At 33.3% G+C, this 21,164-nt stretch overlaps 1 protein-coding gene across 10 annotated transcripts in view; it reads right to left on the bottom strand.

The window, feature by feature from the left end:
* BBX (BBX high mobility group box domain containing) overlaps nucleotides 1-21,164 on the bottom strand; it is a 358,834-nt gene that overhangs the window by 62,373 nt on the left and 275,297 nt on the right. For all 10 annotated transcript variants that reach the window (XM_051985230.1, XM_051985235.1, XM_051985229.1 and 7 more), the window contains one exon: nucleotides 14,099-14,179. In XM_051985230.1, coding sequence (XP_051841190.1) covers nucleotides 14,099-14,179 — 81 coding nt within the window. The remainder of the gene's footprint in view (nucleotides 1-14,098; nucleotides 14,180-21,164) is intronic.

The raw sequence follows: 21,164 nt of genomic DNA, 5'->3' as shown, positions 1-21,164 counted from the left end.
TGCCCTCACCTATTTTCATTTTAGATTTTAAGTTTTCAAAACTTAACAGATATTTTCTCTATTTACTTTCCGTTAAAAAAATATATTTTTTATTCTCTATATTGTTAGGACAAAAATAGCATTCTTTTTCTTCTTTTTTTTATTAAAGGACTAGTTTCTTGGCATTTGACTTTGTAACCAGTGAATTTAATTGTCACACTTGTCTTTTTCCTTCAATCATTTCACTGAAAAGAAATATGTATTTTTTAAATTTCAAATTAGCAAGATTACTTTTCCCACACTTTTCTACTATCATATATTACTATCTTTTTATTTTTTAAAATTTTTATTTAATAATTACTTTATATTGACACTCGTTTCTGTTCCGATTTTTTTTCCCTCCCTCCCTCCACCCCCTCCCCTAGAAGGCAAGCAGTCCTTTATATGTTGGATATGTTGCAGTATATCCTAGATACAATATATGTTTGCAGAACCAAACAGTTCTCTTGTTGCATAGGGAGAATTGGATTCAGAAGGTATAAATAACCCGGGAAGAAAAACAAAAATGCAGATAGTTCACATTCGTTTCCCAGTGTTCTTTCTTTGGGTGTAGCTGCTTTTGTCCATCATTTATCAATTGAAACTCAGGTCTCTTTGTCAAAGAAATCCACTTCCATCAAAATATGTCCTCATACAATATCATTGTTGAAGTGTATAATGATCTCCTGGTTCTGCTCATTTCACTTAGCATCAGTTCATGTAAGTCTCTCCAAACCTTTCTGTGTTCATCCTGCTGGTCATTTCTTACAGAACAATAATATTCCATAACATTCATATACCACAATTTACCCAGCCATTCTCCAATTGATGGGCATCCATTCATTTTCCAGTTTCTAGCCACTACAAACAGGGCTGCTACAAACATTTTGGCACATACAGGTCCCTTTCCCTTCTTTAGTATTTCTTTGGGATATAAGCCCAATAGAAACACTGCTGGATCAAAGGGTATGCACAATTTGATAATTTTTTGGGCATAATTCCAGATTGCTCTCCAGAATAGTTGGATTCGTTCACAACTCCACCAACAATGCATTAGTGTCCCAGTTTTCCCGCATCCCCTCCAACATTCATCATTATTTTTTCCTGTCATCTTAGCCAATCTGACAGGTGTGTAGTGATATCTCAGAGTTGTCTTAATTTGCATTTCTCTGATCAATAATGATTTGGAACACTCTTCCATATGGGTGGTAATAGTTTCAATTTCATCCTCTGAAAATTGTCTGTTCATATCCTTTGACCATTTATCAATTGGAGAATGGCTTGATTTCTTATAAATTTGAGTCAGTTCTCTATATATTTTGGAAATGAGGCCTTTATCAGAACCTTTAACTGTGAAGATGTTTTCCCAGTTTGTTGCTTCCCTTCTAATCTTGTTTGCGTTAGTTTTATTTGTACAAAGGCTTTTTAATTTGATGTAATCAAAATTTTCTATTTTGTGATCAGTAATGGTCTCTAGTTCATCTTTGGTCACAAATTTCTTTCTCCTCCACAAGTCTGAGAGATAAACTATTCTATGTTCCTCTAATTTATTTATAATCTCGTTCTTTATGCCTAGGTCATGGACCCATTTTGATCTTATCTTGGTATATGGTGTTAAGTGTGGGTCCATGCCTAATTTCTGCCATACTAATTTCCAATTATCCCAGCAGTTTTTATCAAATAATGAATTCTTTTCCCAGAAGTTAGGGGCTTTGGGTTTGTCAAACACTAGATTGCTATAGTTGACTATTCTGTCTTGTGAACCTAGCCTTTTCCACTGATCCACTAATCTATTTCTTAGCCAATACCAAATGGTTTTGGTGACTGCTGCTTTATAATATAATTTTAGATCAGGTACAGCTAGGCCACCTTCATTTGATTTTTTTTTCATTAATTCCCTTGAGATTCTCGACTTTTTATTGTTCCATATGAATTTTGTTGTTATTTTTTCTAGATCAGTAAAATATTTTCTTGGAAGTCTGATTGGTATAGCACTAAATAAATAGATTAGTTTAGGGAGTATTGTCATCTTTATTATGTTCGCTCGGCCAATCCAAGAGCACTTAATATTTTTCCAATTATTTAAGTCTGACTTTATTTGTGTGGAGACTTTTTTATAATTTTGCTCATATAATTCCTGACTTTCCTTTGGTAGATAGATTCCCAAATATTTTATGGCATCAACTATCATATATTACTATGTAGTTTTTAATAAACTTCCTCAAACAAAAAAAGGAGTTTTACTTGAGATCACATTACTTTCCTCACAGAAAAGACTGGTTTTGGAATCAAGTAACTGGACTTGGATTTCAATTCTTCAATCTATGTGATCTTGAAGAAGTCACTTCACCTCTGAGACTAAAATTCTTTATTTGCAAGATGAGAAAGCAGTGCTAAGGGATATGCCCTCATATCCATACTTCCATGATGTTTACCCTCCTCATCTTTGGACTCCATTCCTGCCCCTCCGGATATTCCCTACTTTCTGCCAACTTCCTTTTCTCTGAAAAATCTATCTAAAACATTTAATGCTGCAAAAGTATACAGAACACTGGACCTGGAGTTTAGAAGACCCGAGTTTATTGTTGCTTGTGACTTTGAGCCAGTTACTTAAATCTCTTTTCAGTTGTTTATCTGTAAAAGGTAGACAATAACAGGATGTACCTATGGCTGTTCAGTGGATAAAATGAAATGAAATGCACTTCACAAACCTTGAAATGTCATGTATATGGTAAGCCATTATTATTAGCACCTAGTTTATCTTGATTTGAGAACTGCGAATTGTTTTAAGCATTTTTCTTCTTGTCTGAAAGTCAAGTTTATTCTTGGATGACTTCATTGGAGCACCTATATCTTTCTACAAACTCTTCAGAGACAGTGTATTATAGTGAAATGGATGTTGATTGAAGTCAAGCTGGAAGAGAGCTTAGAGGCCATCTCTTTCACTTTTCTCATTTTATGTAGTAGGAATTTCCTTAAAATAAAGGAATTAGACTAGATGACACTAAGATACAACCCAATACTAAACCTAGAATTGCTTTCTAAATATCCATCTTTTATTTTAAAACATAATGTTGAGTTTTGTTGTGCAGGTAATTCTGGGTCAAAAGTCCATGGTTTTTTATTTATTTGTTTATTGGTTGATTGATTGATTGGGTGTGGAGTATTCCAATTTTCCCAACTATACCATAAGAAACTGACTAATGTTCCTTCATAAATAATTTCACACATAGTATAATGCGACAATCTTAAGTATTTTTTCCTTGTTATTATAATGTTGGGGTTTAATGTATATAGAATGGATTCTTAAGATTCTCCTTTGGGGCCCATGGATTCTATTTACATATTATAGTTGATTTTTGTTAAGTTCTATTAAGTCTTCTTTAATGATTTCCTGGAAATATGGAGATCAGATTCTTTTCCTCCTCCCCAATTCTTTGGAATATCAGAAGCAGATGTACTCTGACTTCTACATCAGGTCTGTCAGATGAGTCTACATTTTTTTTCAGTTCTTTGGATAATTCATGTATTCTTTAATTCTCTACTGCATTTCCTTTATAAGTCATATGTATTATCTATTTTATGAGGCAACCAGGTAGTGCACTGGATGTGGAGTCAGGAAGATATCTTCCCCAGTTCAAATCTGATCTTAGGCATTTACTAGCTGCCTTACCTTGGACAAGTCATTTAACCCTGTTTACCTCAGTTGTAAAAGGAGCTAGAGAGGGAAAAGGAAAACCACTTTAGTATCTTTGACAAGAAAACCCTAAAAGAGATCACAAAGAATCAGCCACAACTAAACAAAAAAGAGTAACAAGGTAGTATAATGGATAGATGATCCTGGGTTTGAAATAGGGAATATGATTTCAAATTCAGTTTCAGACACTTATTATAGCTGTATGATCTTAGGCAAGTAACTTAACTTCTGTTTGCCTCAGTTTTCTCTTCTGTAAAACAGGGATAATAATAGTACCTATCTCTTAATCAAATGAGTCACTAAATGTAAAGCACATAAAGGCATAATAACTATTATTACCCACAATACTGTAGTCTGCTGAAGTAAGGCTGCCTTTTGTTGACTATTTATTATTTCTAATTTTCTACTATAGTCTCAGTATTTGTTATCTTACAAAATCATTTCTTCCTGAATTTTTTTTCATACACTTTCCCTTGAAGCCAGATGTCTGACCTCCCAGAAGCCATGTCTGTGACAAATCAATAACTAGTACAAAGAAAAAAAACTTTTCATTAACCTAGCCCCTTCTCACCTTTTCAGTCATCTTATACGTTACACCTCTCAACTTACTCTGGGATTTAGTGATGCTGAACTAGGTGTCTTGCAATTCCTTATACATGACACTCCATCCACTGACTTTACATTTTTTCAGGGGCTATTCCCTATCCTTGGAACTCTCTCAATCCTCATCATTGACATCTAATTTCCTTGCGTTTCATCAAATCTTAGATAAAGGTCCCATCTTCTACAAGAAAACTTTCCTGTCCTTTATTTAATCTTAGGGCCTCCCTCCTGAGACAACCTCAAATTTAATTTGTATATATCTTGTTTGCACATAGTTGTGTAAATATTGTTTTCCCATTAAACTGTGAGCTTCTAAAGAAGGGCTTCTGAAGAATCAGGGTAAGGATTGCTTTTTGGCCACTTGTATCTTTTAGCAGAGTGTTTGGCATTAATAAATACAGGGTTTTGTTTTGTTTTTTTTTGCATTTTTAAAAATTCTAGGTAAAGTTCTTCCCATAATTTAAAAAACTGTATTCAAGATCTTTATTTTTTAATTTTTTTATTAACAAATGTCAATTCTTCCTTAATTGCTTTTGTTTCTGCAGATATTCAGCCACATTCCCTTTTCTGTTTGTATTGCCTCTACTACAGTAGCTATGCTGCGTAGTATTTTTGATAGCATATTTTTGGCAGTATATTTTTGGAAACTATATTTGGTTTTTTTTGCATGATCAGTAGTATATTTTTGGAGAGTATCTAATTTTTTTTGCATGATCATTTTATCATTTTAATTTTCCTTGGTGTTTCCTTTTGGTAGTTATTGTTTTTTGTTATCATCTAAATTATTCTGATATCTTGACTTAAAAGTCCTTTATTATATATTTCAATGAAGCTAGCTGGATTAAAAATAGGGCAGGGTAGAAACTTGACCCAGTAACAAACAATTAAGATGCTTTTGTCTGTGAGCAAGAATAACTTACTGATTGCTAATCAGGAGGTATTTATTTGGAAAACTCCCTTTTTATTCAAAGAGATTTTGAAGCAAAGTCCCAATCACAATCTTTTTCAGAAATTTGTCTTTCTACTCAGTCATCAATTAAAGAATAGACCAAATCTCTAGGTAATATGTGACAGTATTATTCACGATGTGTACTTCTTATATTTAAATAAAGCCAAAATAAAAATATATACCAGCATAAACTAGCGTCTGAAAATAATCAAATATAGTAAATAAGATTGCAACATCCTGAAGGAATAAGAATGCTTTTCATCTTGGCTGCCCAAATAATTGGGCTGTCTACTTTTTAAGACTAAAACTAGAGAAAGAAAACATAGTATAGGATTTCCAGAAGCCTTGAAAGAGGGAGGTTGTCATCTTTCTTGCATAATGCCACTTTCTAGAGCTTACATAACCTATTTTAAAATAGGTTATTATGTTACTTCTCATGAAATGGTATGTAGTTAAATGTAGAATATATTAGAAGATAAATTGTTTTATATGGGGATGAGGCTAGTGAACATTTCTGGGGGTTGAAAGATTTCAAAAACTTGTTTGAAAGACCTCCCCTTTCCAATGATACATTTTCAAGTAAATACCAAAAGAAATTTTAATTAAAAAAAATTTAAAAAAAAAATCAAGTAGATGCTATCTCTGCTCTCAACTCCCACCCTACCTTATTTAAAAGGCCCACAGTTGTTAAAGCACTAGCCCTGGAGTAAGGAGATCTGAGTTCAAATTCTGTGTCTGAATGACTACTTCCCATCTCCGGCATCCTCAGTCAAGTAAAAGTTGGAATATAGACTAGATGACTCCAGGGCAATTTCCATTTCTGATAATATGATCTACAATCCACAATAACAGAGCACTGGTAAACAACAACAACAACAACAACAACAACAACAGCAACTGGCTCTCCAGAAAGAAAAAAAAAGTACTGAGGCACTCTTTTTTAAAGTTTAATCTATATTACTGATGCTTTCTCACTGCTTTCTTAAGTCTAGAAAAATCAATAAAATAAATCAAGCCCAGATTTGTAGCATTTGCAAAATTCCCAAGTTGAAAATTTTCAGCTTTTGCAAGCTGATTCAAGCTGGCTCCAGTACATTCTTTGTGATCTCCTTGTATGTGCAAAGAGTATGTATGTATGCTCCTGGTCTGGTGGGGCTGTGTCTTTAACAACTTACTTGTTTTACCTGTTTAGTACTTTTCTTAAAAAAAATTAACTGGTTTGTAATCAATGGAAAGTATATTAGCAATGATCCGTGTGTGACACATTTACAGCCGCTGAAATTACTACTTTAGGTTTCAAGGACAAGTATGTGAATAACCATGGGGAGGTGCTAATATATGTGTAATAATCTATGGTAACATTTATATATTCTTCATTATGTTAAAAAAAAGTGTTATAGGTAGCTTTGGGAAGATTTGGAGGCAAAGAATTTTTATACTTGAAAAAATGATAATCTGAAAGGAAAATTAAGACAATGAACATGAAAAATATATATGAATATATATAAGAGAAAACATATAAACTGAGATCCTGGTTGGAACAGGTAGATTTTGCTTGCTGTATTCACATGGTAGAGTTTGCTGAAGTGACTAGATTGATCAATTAAGGAGAATTTATGCAGGAGATTTTTTAATATTTCATGCACTGTCACTACATTGTAACCATATTTATTCCAGAAATGAGTCATGGTTTTCCATAAGATCTTATTTATAGAGTCATTAATATACATTACTTCTTACCTACCCATTTATATGATTTTAAAGTAAAATTGCTCTTTAAAATATCTAATTCTAAAACCAAACAAAAACCTTACTGTTCTCCTATTGCGCAGACCTAATGAAAGGTAACTTTTGATTTCTCCTTCACTAACATGAAATCAAATAGATCAATAATCTCTCTATTTTTTAAAAGAGCAATTCTGGAAGAATTTAACATCACATCTAATTCATTTAAATAAAAAAAGCTTCTAGATCTGAGAGGAAAGCTTTTTTCCCCCAATGAAAATACATTAAGTAAAAAAGTTACCAGACACTAAAACATAACAATTCTATTGCATTGCTCTCCTTTTTTAAAACCTTTTTTTTTTTTCAGAAGAAATATTTCTCCTTTTCAAGGCCAATACTTATACAGGTATTCTAAATTCAATACTTTATTACCTCCTCTGGGATTTTGTTGCCTTGATCATTCTCCTTCTCTCCAGTTATCTTTAATAATCAAGCTCACTTGGGGTTATTTTATATTTTATTATGATATATCAACTTTAGGAACCTAGTTGTTTGCTCAGTTCCAAATCAATCTAACTGTACTATCATCTGATACACTTTTCTCCATTTTGTCTAAATGGACACTGAGATACTTGTTCAGATGTTATGCTGAAATCCAAGTTTATGATGACTAGAACATTCATCTGATTTAGTCTAATAAAAACAGACCATAAAAAAGGAAATGCAGCTAGTTTCTTTGTCATGTTCTTAATGAACATATGCTGGTTTACCGTAAACTCTCTTTCTAAATGCTCACAAATTTTCCATTGGCATACTTACAACCATGATGACTAATAAATTTACTTGGTAGCCCTGATTTTTCTCTATCTTTGTAGCCAATTGGGCACTTGGATATTCAGTTTGTATCTTAAACTCAAAGTTTCTAAAAAGGGGACTCAAGATCTTCTTCCATCAAAACTCACTCTCCTTCCTGACTTCCCTATTCCTGTTAATTGAATTCTTCCCATCACCTAGGTTCCAAACCCAAGGAATCATTTTTTTATTCTCTTCTATATCTTCTCTCATTTTCAAATAACAATTAGATTTTTCAAATTCTTTTAAAAATACAATTTTTATCAAATTTGTTCTTTTCCATGGTTACTAATCCAGTTCAAACTCTTAATGTGCTCACAATTGTCTCTATCTTCTAAGGTATTAGTAACTCATTGTCTATTATACTCATTTAACAATTAATTTTGCACTGTTTTGATCTTGCTACTTCTTGTGTTTCAAGGCTGTCAATCATTTGAGTGACAAATGAAACAATATTTGTAAAGCACTCTGAAAACTTTTAAGCAGTACATAAATGCTAGCTGTTGTTAGTGGTATTATTATTGTTGCTATATGGAGGTATGTAACTGGAAAATGAACAGGAAGAGGAAAGCAGGCTTTCCTCTATGAGCCAGAAGAACCAGCAGAGTTCACTGTAAGCCATCATATTGTCTTTGTGAAATTGTGCACTTATTTTTAACGAGCCCATGTTTCTCTCTGAGATAAAGACCCATTTTAAAAAAAATATTGCTATTCTTCTGGAAATACTATATATGTCTCTGATTCTCAGAGAATCATTTGGTTTCTGAATAATGTTGAAGGTCAAAGAGCAATGGAGAAACTCATGAAATGTGAATAGGTTGCAATATTATCAATGAAGAACTGAGCAGAAAAATCATCATTAAGGATGTCAGCAGAAATATAATCATGACTTAAAATAAAAAAATGGATCTATCAATAAATATTTTTGGAAGACATGGATGAGTTTTAGAAAAAATAAGATAGCATGCATTGGCTGCCATATCTGGTAAATTAGCTTCTTGTGGCTAAGGATTGCTTCATTTATTTCATTTGCATTCCCAGCAACATACATGGTACTTAAAATAATATTTATTAATTGGAACAAGTTACAAGAATGTTAAGATCACATTACCAAATCTCAGGCAACTAGGTTGCATTATGAATAAAGCACTGAAATTAAAGTCAGGAATTCCTGAGTTCAAATCCAACCTCAGATGCTTACTAGCTGTATTATTCTGGACAAAACATTTAACCTCTCTCTACCTCAGTTTCTTCAAATACAAGATGGGGATAATAAGCGCCTCTGCCTCCCAGAGTTGCTATGAACCTCACGGAGTACAGAGTACAGAAATATATTGTTATTCGACTTCTTAAAAAACAGACCATGCTGGGTAGCCCTTACCTTTCCAATCAGCTTCGAAGCTCAAGAGCAGAGATAGGGCCTTCTACTTCTCCACTACCTAGCACAGTTCTTTCACATGGTAAACATACCAGTGAATGTCTGCTAATTTTTAGAAATACATTGCCTGCCAGTATCTTCATATGATCCAATTTCAAGAGTGCTGTCATTTCCAAATCCAGTGTTATCAATTATGTCACATGGCTGTCAGTCTTAGATTTTTGTAAAAAAAAATGTTCTACCTTTAACACATTATACTAATCAAATTCAAGAAATTCAACAAACATTCCTTAAGTACCTGTAATCTGGAAGATGACACGCTAGTTGCTGGGATAAAAAAAAAAAAAAAAAGAAACTATCCCTTCTCTCAAGAGGAAATTAGCAGTCCCTTCTGCATGTATATAATTGGTGCTTAATAAATGCTAGTTGGCTGACATATATCTTTAGTAAATAAATGCAATTACCAGAGGCTGAAGTTGGTAAAGGCTAAGGTAAATCATAAAGGCTTCTGTTTTCTCTATGAAGTAGTATGCTTTGAAGGAGATTAGAGATTTTACTAGGTATATACAAAAATGGAGTATATTCCAAACAGAAAATGACTTGTGAATGGAATAAAAGTAGAAGATGGGGTTTCAAAATGAAGAACAGCTAGAGGACCATTTCTACTGGAATAAAGAATGCAAAAACATGTATAATATGAAACAAAACTAAAAAGTCAGATTTTGGAAAGTTTTAAACATTAGGTTTCTAATGTTACATTTTTATCCTAAAAAACAGAAGCTTTGGCCAAGTGATAATTGTACTTAGGTACTTCCTACCACATGTTAGTTGGTAATGAAACATAGCATTAACATTCTCCAATATGTAGAAAGATATACTAAAGAAAACATAACGGACATTTTTCAAAAAAGAGAGGAAAATAGGTACTGGAAATTGTCATAGTTTTTTTTTCCTCTAATTCCAGTACATATATACTCCAAGGCAGTTCTTTCTTAGACATCATACTAGAGCTCAAAAGTTGTTTTATTGCTAAACCTAAAATGTTAAAGCTTATCATGACCCATTAAAATGTGTCTTACATACATGTATGCAGTTACAAAGTAGTAACTGTAACACAAATTGTATGAGATAATAGAAAGTTCCAAACTCAAGAAATTCCAATTCTGTATTGTGATGGTGTTTAGTTGTTTCAGTACAACTCTTTATGTTTTCATTTGGGGTTTTCTTGTCAGAGATACCAGAATGGTTTTTACACACATTTTATAGATGAAGAAACTGAGGCAAAAAGGGGTCAGTGACTTGTCCAGGTTCACACAGCTTTTAAGTGTCTGAGGTTATATTTGAACTCAGGAAGAAGAATCTTCCTGTCTTATGGCAGGGATTGTTTTGTTTGAGATTGGTTGGTTGATTGTTGATTTTTTTTTTTTTTTGCCTGTATATCTCTGGAACTTAGCCCAGTGCCTGGCCAATAGTAGATACATAATAAATGCTAGGGGAGATAGGTGATACAGAGGATATTAAGTACAGAGTATCAGGTCTGAAGTCAGGAAGACTCATTTTCTTTTGGCCTCAGATACCAGCTATGTGATCCTGGGCAAGTCACTTCACTCTTGCCTCATTTTCCTTATCTATAAAATGAGCCAGAGAAAGAAATGAAAAACCATTCCAGTATCTTTGCCCAAAAAAAACCCCAAATGAGATCACAAGAGTCAGATATAACTGACATGAATGAATAACAATAAATGCTAATTTACTAACTACACCTGCACTAAGATTTTTGGAACATCTTCGATGTAAGATTGTAAGAGTGATTTCTTGAGAAATCCTTATTTTTCTGGCATGTCTAGTTTCTCCATAAGCATATTTTCTTAAACTAATGAAAAGGGCATAAAGATTTGAAATAAATGCCTCTTAAATACTTGTGACAAGGCATAGTATGTAAACAGACAGCCTTGAAATCAGCAAAACATGAGTCCAAGGTCCAGCTTCTGATTGCCACATATTAGCTATGTGATCCTGGACACATCAATCACTTTGTACCTTAAGCATCTAAATAAGACCATTAGAACCCTTAGTAAAGGAAGTTTCTTCACCTTGGCATTCCCTATACCAATGAAACCACATGTTCAGTCCCTATTTCTATATACTTGTAATTAATTTGTTTTAGTAACTGCAATTAAGGAAACCCTCCAATGAGAGAAGAATTTCTCCAACATAATAGAAGAATTCAAAAATCTGCCAAGACATAGCATCTGTTTCATATTTGGGATTCATTGCCTACAAAGTTAAATAATGACTAATTGATTGATTTAGCATGAATTATAATTTCATAAGAAATAATTTTTTTGCCCAGTTGTTATTTCAAGGCAAAGCATTACAAAAGCAAATTGACTTTTTTTTTTATCATATCACTGAAAGAAGCAACTTAAGAATTTATTGTTTGTGACAAAATAATATTTGATTCTAATGGTTGAGATAATGACATTTTTAGATTTTTTTTTTTTGCTATGCTACTTAGTATTTAATGTTAATTTAAATATTGTATATCATAAATCAGAATATAGATACATATGTGTATATATGTGCATATATGTGTTTGTATATGTTTGCATTTGTATAAATATATGGAATGTCCCAAAAATCATAAGTGTGGTTTTATGCTTTTAAAGCTTAAAACCACAGTAAGAATTTTGGGACATTTGTGCATATTTTGGTGGCAAAAGCTATTCAGCCATAGCATATAGTACTAATTCTACAAATAATAATGCATATGAGTATATATGTGTATATATGTGTATATATAAATAAATATATACACACATACATACACATATATGTATATGTATATCTGGTACATTCTCCTCACAACAATTCAGGGAAGTAGGCATTGCAAGTTATTAACCCCATTTCATAGATGAGAAAACAGCAATTTAGTGATATTAGCTGCCTTGCCTAAGAGTAAAGACAAGAGTTGTGAATTTGAAAGAATCCACTCTTCTGAAAGTCTCTCCAAACTGCAATCTATATATTTTTAATTGTCTCCTACAATTTCACTAACTCCCACCATCTATTTATTCTTCTTCTACAAATCTCAATGAAAAGTCATGGATCTAATTGCTTACGTTTATTCACTTTTGTCTAATAATTAAATTTTCTTTGACCAATTCTTTACAATTTCTTTACACATGAGGCAATGCTTTGCCAAGAAATTACCAAATGCTTTTGAGCAACACTCTTCTTTATCAGAGAATTTCTTGCAGCTTTTTAGGTCATTCATTGTTCTTGCTTTGGTATCTTAAAATGATATGTAAAAGTCTCACCAGCCTTATCTTCATAGTAAAATAATACTAATTATTATTCCTTTGATGATCCAGGTATTTGAACTGCAGATACCCTTTGTCTTCTTAGATGGCGATTTTTATGCATTTTTGCCTCTCAGCTAATGTATATTTATAGGTCAGACAACCCTGTAGAGTATTTATTGGCTTACTCCTCTCCTCCTCCCCCCAGTAAAAAAAAAAAAAAAAAAAATTAAAATAAACTATTTTGTCTTTCTATGAACAGTTATGTACATAGTCTAAAAAATTATTATTATTTTAAAATGAGAAGGAAGTCATTATATTCTAAATTCTAGCATCTTTCCCATTTTCCTTACCCAACAGCACACCCAGTAGCCCATATGGGGCTCAGAAGTAAAGTGTTAGAGAGGTATGGCAGCATTGATGTGGCTAGACTTGGAATTGGAAGGTCTAGGTTCAATTTCTGACTCTGAGACCCTACCCAAGACACCAGAGGAAAGTTATTGAAAGCCTTGTAAAATAAGGGGATTAGGCCAGAGCACTTCTGAGACCTTCTGGAAACCCTAACCTACTTTCTATGTTGTAACTCTCCTATTATCTTCTTACTCTGGTAAAAAAGAAAATATTTTCCTCTGTCAGCCTGGAACCAAAGATTCTTTGTATATGTCAACCTATACAAGGACTCAGTTTCTTCATCTGTAAAATTGGAACCCATGGAGGCAGATGAGGAAGATTTCTATGACTATAATAACCTATATAAAGTACTTTGCAAACATTAAAGGACCGCAAGTGCTGATTATCTGTTTTCTTGGAGAAAAATTGAAGAAAATTAAAAGTCTACTATGTGCCTGGGACTGGGCTAAACACTTTACTAATGTTATCTCATTTGATCCTCACAACAAACGTGGGAACACTTAACTCCAATTGCCTTGCCAAAAAACTACAGCTCCAGGAGGCAGAGGGGGGTGGAGCGAGAGGAGGATAGCCATATCATGAATAAGAGAATTGTGATTTCTGCTCAGTGCACAATCTCTACAGCCTCAACTCCTTTTGGCCCAGAAACTTCACAAAAGTCACACAGTGAGACATTCACTATGTAATATTTGAGAATAATTTGCATAATGTTTCCTAGATCATGTTGATAGATCATTATTTGTTATGGGTTTAAAAAAAAAAAAAACTTCTTTAAAAATGGAACTGAGGCTTTTGTGCTAATATTACTACCAGAAGCTGTGCAAATGACCCATTCCATTCCTCTACCCTCAAACTTCATATGCATGAACCTGCTCAGAAAATGAGAAACTATCCTATTTTTAAAAACTTCTTGAGAAAGAGATTGTGCAACCTCCTTCTTCCAATGTTTAACAAAACCTAACCACCAGAATTTTTTTCATTTAACTTTAACCTTAACTCCAAAGACTATGGTAAATACAATCTAATGGCTAAAAAACTGTATATCGTTGACACTTATGACTATATTTGAGAGAGAGAGAGAGAGAGAGAGAGAGAGAGAGAGAGAGAGAGAGAGAGATTAAACTTTTCATTAACTTTAGATTAAAAGCTACTTAGAAACTCACCTCTGCCAATTGGAAGAGTGCTGACTTCCCACAGCGTTTCACGGGCTCAGGACTACCCAACTGTGAAGTATTTGAAGAGATCTACATTGAAAACAATTCACATAAAGAATGTTACAATACCAGAATGTTGGTCGTCTCCTCACACATACTCAATTTTCACTAAAATACTTTGATTATTCCCAAGCTACAAAAAGCTTTCTAATATACCTCCCTTGCATGTTTAAACTTACTGAGTTTAGTTATATGAGGATGAGGAGAGTGGGCAAAGGAAAGCATTTAATGTGCTTCCTACTTGGCAAGTACTAAGCTGGAGAGAGACTTAGAAAAAATCAAAAACAGTTTCTGTCCTCAAGAAGTTTACAATCTAATTAATGGGAGAGAAAACACCCAAAAAGAGATGGTAACCAAAAGTGAAACTTTAGTCAGGAAAATTACAGGGTTGGTTAAGTGAGGTTATGGGAAAACAAAAGTGAAATATTCCATCCAGAAACAATCAACAAGTTAATTTGATCGTGGTCATGGTTCCACAAAGGGAGGGCTGGTAGAAAAGGAAGTGGCAAATGAGGAGAGTAAGAATTAATAAAGCATAACTAAGGTTTTATAATAATCCAGGAGAAACAAACCAATCAGGGGAACTGATTTTAATAAGTAAGTCTTTAGTTGTTACTACTGAAAATCTCAATAATCATAATATGTGGTTTCAAACACTTGAATGGCAATTTTTAAGGTGATAATTTTCTTGGTTGTCATTTGACTGCAGCATGAGAAAATATCTCTCTTGTAAGTTTTCAACAGACATAAGCTAAATGGGAAAAATACTGATTCCACTACAACAAAAATCCATAGAATAATTTTCATTTGGTCAAACACCAGTAAAATTAATCTCTTTAGGACTCCAAGGAACTCATAAAATCAAATTATAAAAATTAGCAAATTGTTGTAAGCAACAAGCAAAGAATGTTAAATATTGTGAAACAAAAAGATATTAAGATATGAAGTAGTGGGCCTTATTTCTATCAACCTTACAAACTAGCCAAAGGAGGCAGGGCACATTTAACTAAAACACATTCTATAATGCAAATAGTATGTGTTATAAAATGAAAAAGAAGTAGTAATATTAAGTCCAATGAAAATATTTCATTTAAGAGTATATCTAACTACATTTGTAAATGTCTTACAGTTAACTAATACAGTGAAGTACTAACTTTCAATCATAAAGACATGAACTGGAGTTCAAATCTGACCTGGAACATTTACTGGCTATATGCCCTAGGCAAATCAATTAACCTCTGCCTCTTCAGCTTCCTTATCAATAAAAAAGGAATAATAATAGCATCTACCTACCAGGATTGCTATGAGTCTAAAACGAGAGACTATTTACAAAGTGCTTTGGAAACCTTAAAACACTGTATAATTGCTAGCTACTACTATTAGCAATTATTACTTATCAGTTCTTTTCTTTATTTTTCCTTATTTTGTACAGAAATACTTCTGTTCATTTACGGAATTGTTAATTAGTCTTGTTTGACTCTCTGAGTTCCCATTTGGGGTTTTCTTGGCAAAGATACTGGAGTGGTTTGCCATTTCCTTCTCCAGTTCATTTTACAAATGAGGAAACTGAGGCAAACAGTAAGGTTAAGTGACTTGCCCAGGATCACACAGCTAATAAGCATCTGAGGCTGGATTTGAAATAAGGAAGATGAGTCTTTTTTAATAGAAACAAAATTCTACCCAATAGAGCACAATAAATGAACAAATTCAGAATGAGTGAAGAGTGAAGCAGTTTAAACTTTTAATATGTTCCTGCAGGAAGCTGGTGTGAAACTCAAGAAGAACTCACACACTTTACAGAAACAAGAGCATTGCTTTATATCCCTTTTCCTGGCCCCAGAGTCCATCTCTCATCTCCCCACTGGCTGGGGTGATGAAGCTAACATTCTTTCCTAATCTTCCTACCACATATACCCTTAAAGTGTCGCCCCCTCCTGTTACATACCTTGCATGACCATTAAAATGGGCCTTAGTTCCTCTTAGGGAAAAGAAGTTAATATTTATGAAGTAGTTAAACCCATGTATTTTAGCTGAACTATGACCCTTGTCCTACCTTTCAGCTTTTTTAACTACACAACCAATTCTACTGCGTTTTACCCAATTTCAGCTGGTTTCAGGAGCTCCCCTCCTTTGAACTCTTTCTGTTTTCAGACATCTGGATTTTCTCTCTATGGACACACACCTATTTGTCATTTCTCCTGACTCCAGGACTGGCACTCTATTCACTGTCCCATCTAGCTGTCCCACTTATGGAATAGTCATGGATAATCAATAAGGAACTATACACTTTTACTTTGCTACAGGGAATTGCTAGGACCAGTCTTTTCCTAATCTTATCATTTTGGACAGTATAAGAAATACCCTTTATGGAATTTCTGCTCAACTATAAGTCTTTGTTCATTAGAAGGATGATCTAGATCAAAAGTCTGTGGTCCATTTGGGCAGGATTGATGTCAGATGGTCAAATTATTGAGAAGTTCAAATTTTGGATGATTTACACCCAGACACTAACCCTGTTAACTCTGCCCTATTCTAGTCAAGCATAACCTAAGTGTACTTCCTGTATGCTAAAAAACAAATCAGTTAATACCCATTTATTCCCCATCAGGAAGTGAGGTGTTCCATCTAAGTAGAGCTTTCCTGTTGGCTGGTTTTTATAGAACTGCAATGGTACAGTAACTGGTTTACAAAGTTAATGAGCAATTGTTCAGCTACACATTACAACAAATGGTGTGAAGCTAGAGATTACTGGAGTCAGGGTTCTCTCTGACTGACACTTACAGGTTGTCTGACTCCAGGTAAATCATTTAATCTTTGACTACCCCAAGACAACTCTCTAGGACTATAAAGGTCAAAGAAAGTGCTAATCTGTATTACCAGACTGAGTTTTTTCTCCAGAATTCTCTACACTGATGAAATCACTGGTTCAGTAAAAATAATAATTTTGTCAATATAAAAGTGGGCCTTCCCTGCATTATAACATAGCTACTTGGGGGCAAGTACTATAACTTATTTATCATATTTCCCCCTGCCTACCTTGCTTTGTTTCGCATATAGCAGACATATAAGTATCATATTTTAATGACTTCTGCAGCATTAAGTAGAAAAGTATTTTAAATGGAACATAATACTTCTTTCACACATTCATTCAGTAATTCCAGCAGACTATGTTCTTTATGACATATATACCCAGATTAATTTTTCATAATACTACGGATTGGCCTGTTTTTCTCAATCCTATCAGACATTTCAGTACAATTAATGCTTGAAAAAATGCTTCTGCTATTCACATTACTAAGAAATCTCCAATTATTCTTCAACATGTCTCAAAGATGATGATTTCAAAATGATAAAGTAAAAATATTTCAGCAAATAATCCAGATAATTCAAGCCAAAGCTAAATGAAAATCAAAAAGTAGGCTGATTCTATATAACTTTCAACCTAGATACCATAAAGATCAGTGAGAAGGATTTAGCAGTTCATGGGAGATAATAACCAAGAAGGAACTAGGAAGAGAAACCATGACCTCAGGTATCTATATGTCACTGAATGAGACATGGTTAATAAAGTGAATTAGATATTCTTTTGCAGAGGCAAAAATGACCACACAAGTACATATGTGGCTTGGTAAAACAAAACTCAAAAGAAGTAGCATGTTATAATGTCTACAGTACAGGATTTGTTACCAAGAGAGATATGTTTGAATCCACTTACTGGCTGTCTGACTACAAGTGAATCAATTAATCACTCAGCTTCCTCATCTAGTACAACTCTCACTTTAGAAATGAAAACCTGAAACCTAGAGACTTGTGCTACCCATTTCAAAAGGTTGCTGTGATCTATCCTTTCCATCAAGCTTACTCCTCAGGCTAATGCAGCAATTATGTTTGGGATGATGGCGCTCTGTAAATAGGGAGGCCCAGCTGAAGTGGACAAAGAGAGGGCCTCTGGGTATCATACCTCTTCCCTATCTCCTCTTTCCTATTTGCAGCTTAGTTAATTTTTTTAAAAAAAATTCCTTTTAAAGATCAGAATCATATATATATAATGTCAGCTCTGATTACTATATTAGAGTAGTATGTTTGTAAAACTATTAATAGTAAAGATTCAAGTTAGAAAGTGGTCTTTTTCTCAAAGTGAAAACAATATAAAAGATATCCATAAATGTAAATAAATATTTTGTTTCCAAAAATAAAATAAAATAAAATAATAAATAAAAAAATAAAATAAAATAAAATAAAAATTACTTTAAAAAAAAGGTTGTGATGGAAGGACTTTGCAAACTTCAAGATTTTGTTGAGATGTGAGCTATTACTAAATAATATCTATAGAAGAATATACTTTACTTGGTGGTACATTAATAAATTAGCATACTAAGAAAGCATATTCACTTAAGGAAATCCAGGAACAATATGAAAAAAGCCAAAGAATGTCTGAGTCAGGAGCAATGGAGGGAAATAATCCAAAAAACAAAAATTGTAGCAAGGGCAAAAAATTGAACAATTTGTCCAAATGGAGATCAGCTAGTAAAAACAAACCACAAATCCATAAAAGAGACATAATATAGTGTTTTGGGAGACTTCAGTTATATGGACATCTGAAAGAACTCATTTTTTCCAGAAATAAATTATTGTTCTGCTTTAATAGTTACTTTTATTTCTTCACAGATGAAATAGAGAGCAATTTATTTCCTGACTGATTTTGATCATTAAGAAATTAAGAAAGAAATAATGAAAAAAAAAAAAGCAGGAAAGAAGCCTTAGCAGTATCATATCTAGAACTACAAAACAGTAATCATCAAAACTATTTGAAACTGATTAAGAAATAGAGAAGGTCACCTAGGTGATGCCGTAGTGCATAGAATGCCTGGCTTAGAGTCAGCAAAACTCATTTTCCTGATGAGAGAGAAACTTAGGAGGTGTGTGACTAAAATTCAACTAGAGAGGAATTTGGTCCAACAGGAATGGGAAGCCTTAAGAAGCAAATTTTGAAGGTAAGAATAGTAATTATTCCAAATGGGAATAAAAATCAGAGCTATTCAAGATTTAAGGATATATGATGGAAGATGAAAACAAGCATCACATAGCCCTTTACAAATCTTAGGTGTCACAAAGCTCAAATAGAACAGAGTTTGTTTGACAAATGCTAAGGACAATAAAGTGGGTTGTTTCGAGTTTTTTCTTTTTTTTTAAGGTATGCTGGCAACAAGAAGAGTAGAAAGGGAAAGAACTGACATATATTTTCTCCTCCAAAAGAATATGTTTATTAAAAGTAAAGGTCATCTCATTTTTTTTAAATCCCTACTACCTAGCACAGTGCCTGGCATATAGGAAACACTCAGTAAATGTTTAAAGATTGATTAATTGCCAAGGCAAATGTTACATCATTTTAAAAAAAGGATAAACATTAGTAGAACCTTTAGACTGATGAATGTGACTTTGAATACTAGAAAAATTGGAAGACCTATTAAATGTCTTGTGGACATTTAAAAAGTGATAACTAAGGGCCAGCATGGCTTAATTAGGAACATATTCGTGATGAACTAATCTTATTTCTTTAGTTTTTACAGTGACTAGACTGACAGGTCAGCCAATGATTTAATAAATTTTTTCCCACTAATGATTTTCAATAAGATTAGAGATTAGGTGATTGTAACTGGCTGAATCAATATACTCAAAGAGTAATCCTAAATATTTCAAGTCTTTGTTGAATTCCTCAAGGGGTCTATATTTGGGCTTGGGCCACTAGTACTGTCAATGACCTGGATAGAAGCACAAATGGCATACTTAACAAACTCACCATATTACCAATTCTTCATCGCTTCTTTGGAGTGTCTCCATTCCAATCAAGGTACTTCCTATGCTAGTCCAAATAACCAACTTCGCTTGTTGGGAGACTGTAATAGCCTTTTAATTAATATTTCTGTCTCATGTCTTTCCAATTTCCAATCATTCACACAGCTGTCACATGAGTGACCAGAGCAACTCCAGAAGGCTTTCTCCTGAAGTCACAGAGAAACTGTAGTCTATGACAATACACCAATGAAATCACATGCTATCTAAACAGAGAGATACTAGAATAAGTACAGGCTAGTGTCAATTTGTTCTGAGATCTTTTGTAACTCTCAAATTTATCTTGGAGGAAAAAAAGTTTCTGTTCTAAATTGTTCACATAAACCTTTAAATGTATCTAAATGTATTAAATTTAAATGTATTAAATATATAAATCTGTTTGGTGTAGATAAAAGTTTAAGTTAATTGTAAATGAGTACACAAGAAAGAAGACCACAGGCTGATCAAGGTCTTTCGACAAACTAAAACAAGGAAATTTAGCATCTGGTTATATTTTAGAATCTAATCTTAGCATCTGTGTTCAATAAATAAACAGATTTTTCCTTACTGACTTATCCTAACTTATTTAAGGTGTGAAAAAAAAGGTTACAGATAGAAAACTCATTTTGATTAATTAGAAGGATAATAATATGGGCACACAGAAAGATCAGAGCTAATAACGGCCTAAATTCAGACTACATAGGTTACTGATTAGGGGGGAAAAAAATCACGGGAAACAGGTTGATAATGGTGCTAACATTTTCATTGTCTTCTACTCAGATTTTATTTTTAAAATGCATACATTTTTGCCTTTTGAATATTAAAACTGATCCCAAGAAATCTTCAAGGTGAAGTTTCTTTTATTTGGATTGAAGACTGGATGAGTATGAAATGAGAATATGCCAATGAGCGTTTTATCAATTGCAGTTAAGAAGCCAAATATCATTTTTTTCTTTTCTTTTTTTTGCTGAGGCAGTTGGGGTTAAGTGACTTGCCTAGGGTCACACAGCTAGGAAGTGGAAAGTGTCTGAGGCCAAATTTGAACTCAGGTCCTCCTGACTTCAGGGCTGGTGCTCCAAATATCATTCTTAACATATTTGTTAATGTCCTCCTGTGAAGCAAAAATACTTTCCAACTTTAATAAATGTCTATTTAATAAGGAAAAACAACTCTTGGGTAAACA

Source organism: Antechinus flavipes, chromosome 3, assembly GCF_016432865.1.
Source record: "Antechinus flavipes isolate AdamAnt ecotype Samford, QLD, Australia chromosome 3, AdamAnt_v2, whole genome shotgun sequence".
In the NCBI taxonomy this organism is placed as follows: Eukaryota; Metazoa; Chordata; class Mammalia; order Dasyuromorphia; family Dasyuridae; genus Antechinus; species Antechinus flavipes.
Note: the sequence above shows the minus strand (reverse complement) of the source record. Positions and strands in the feature narration are given on the sequence as shown.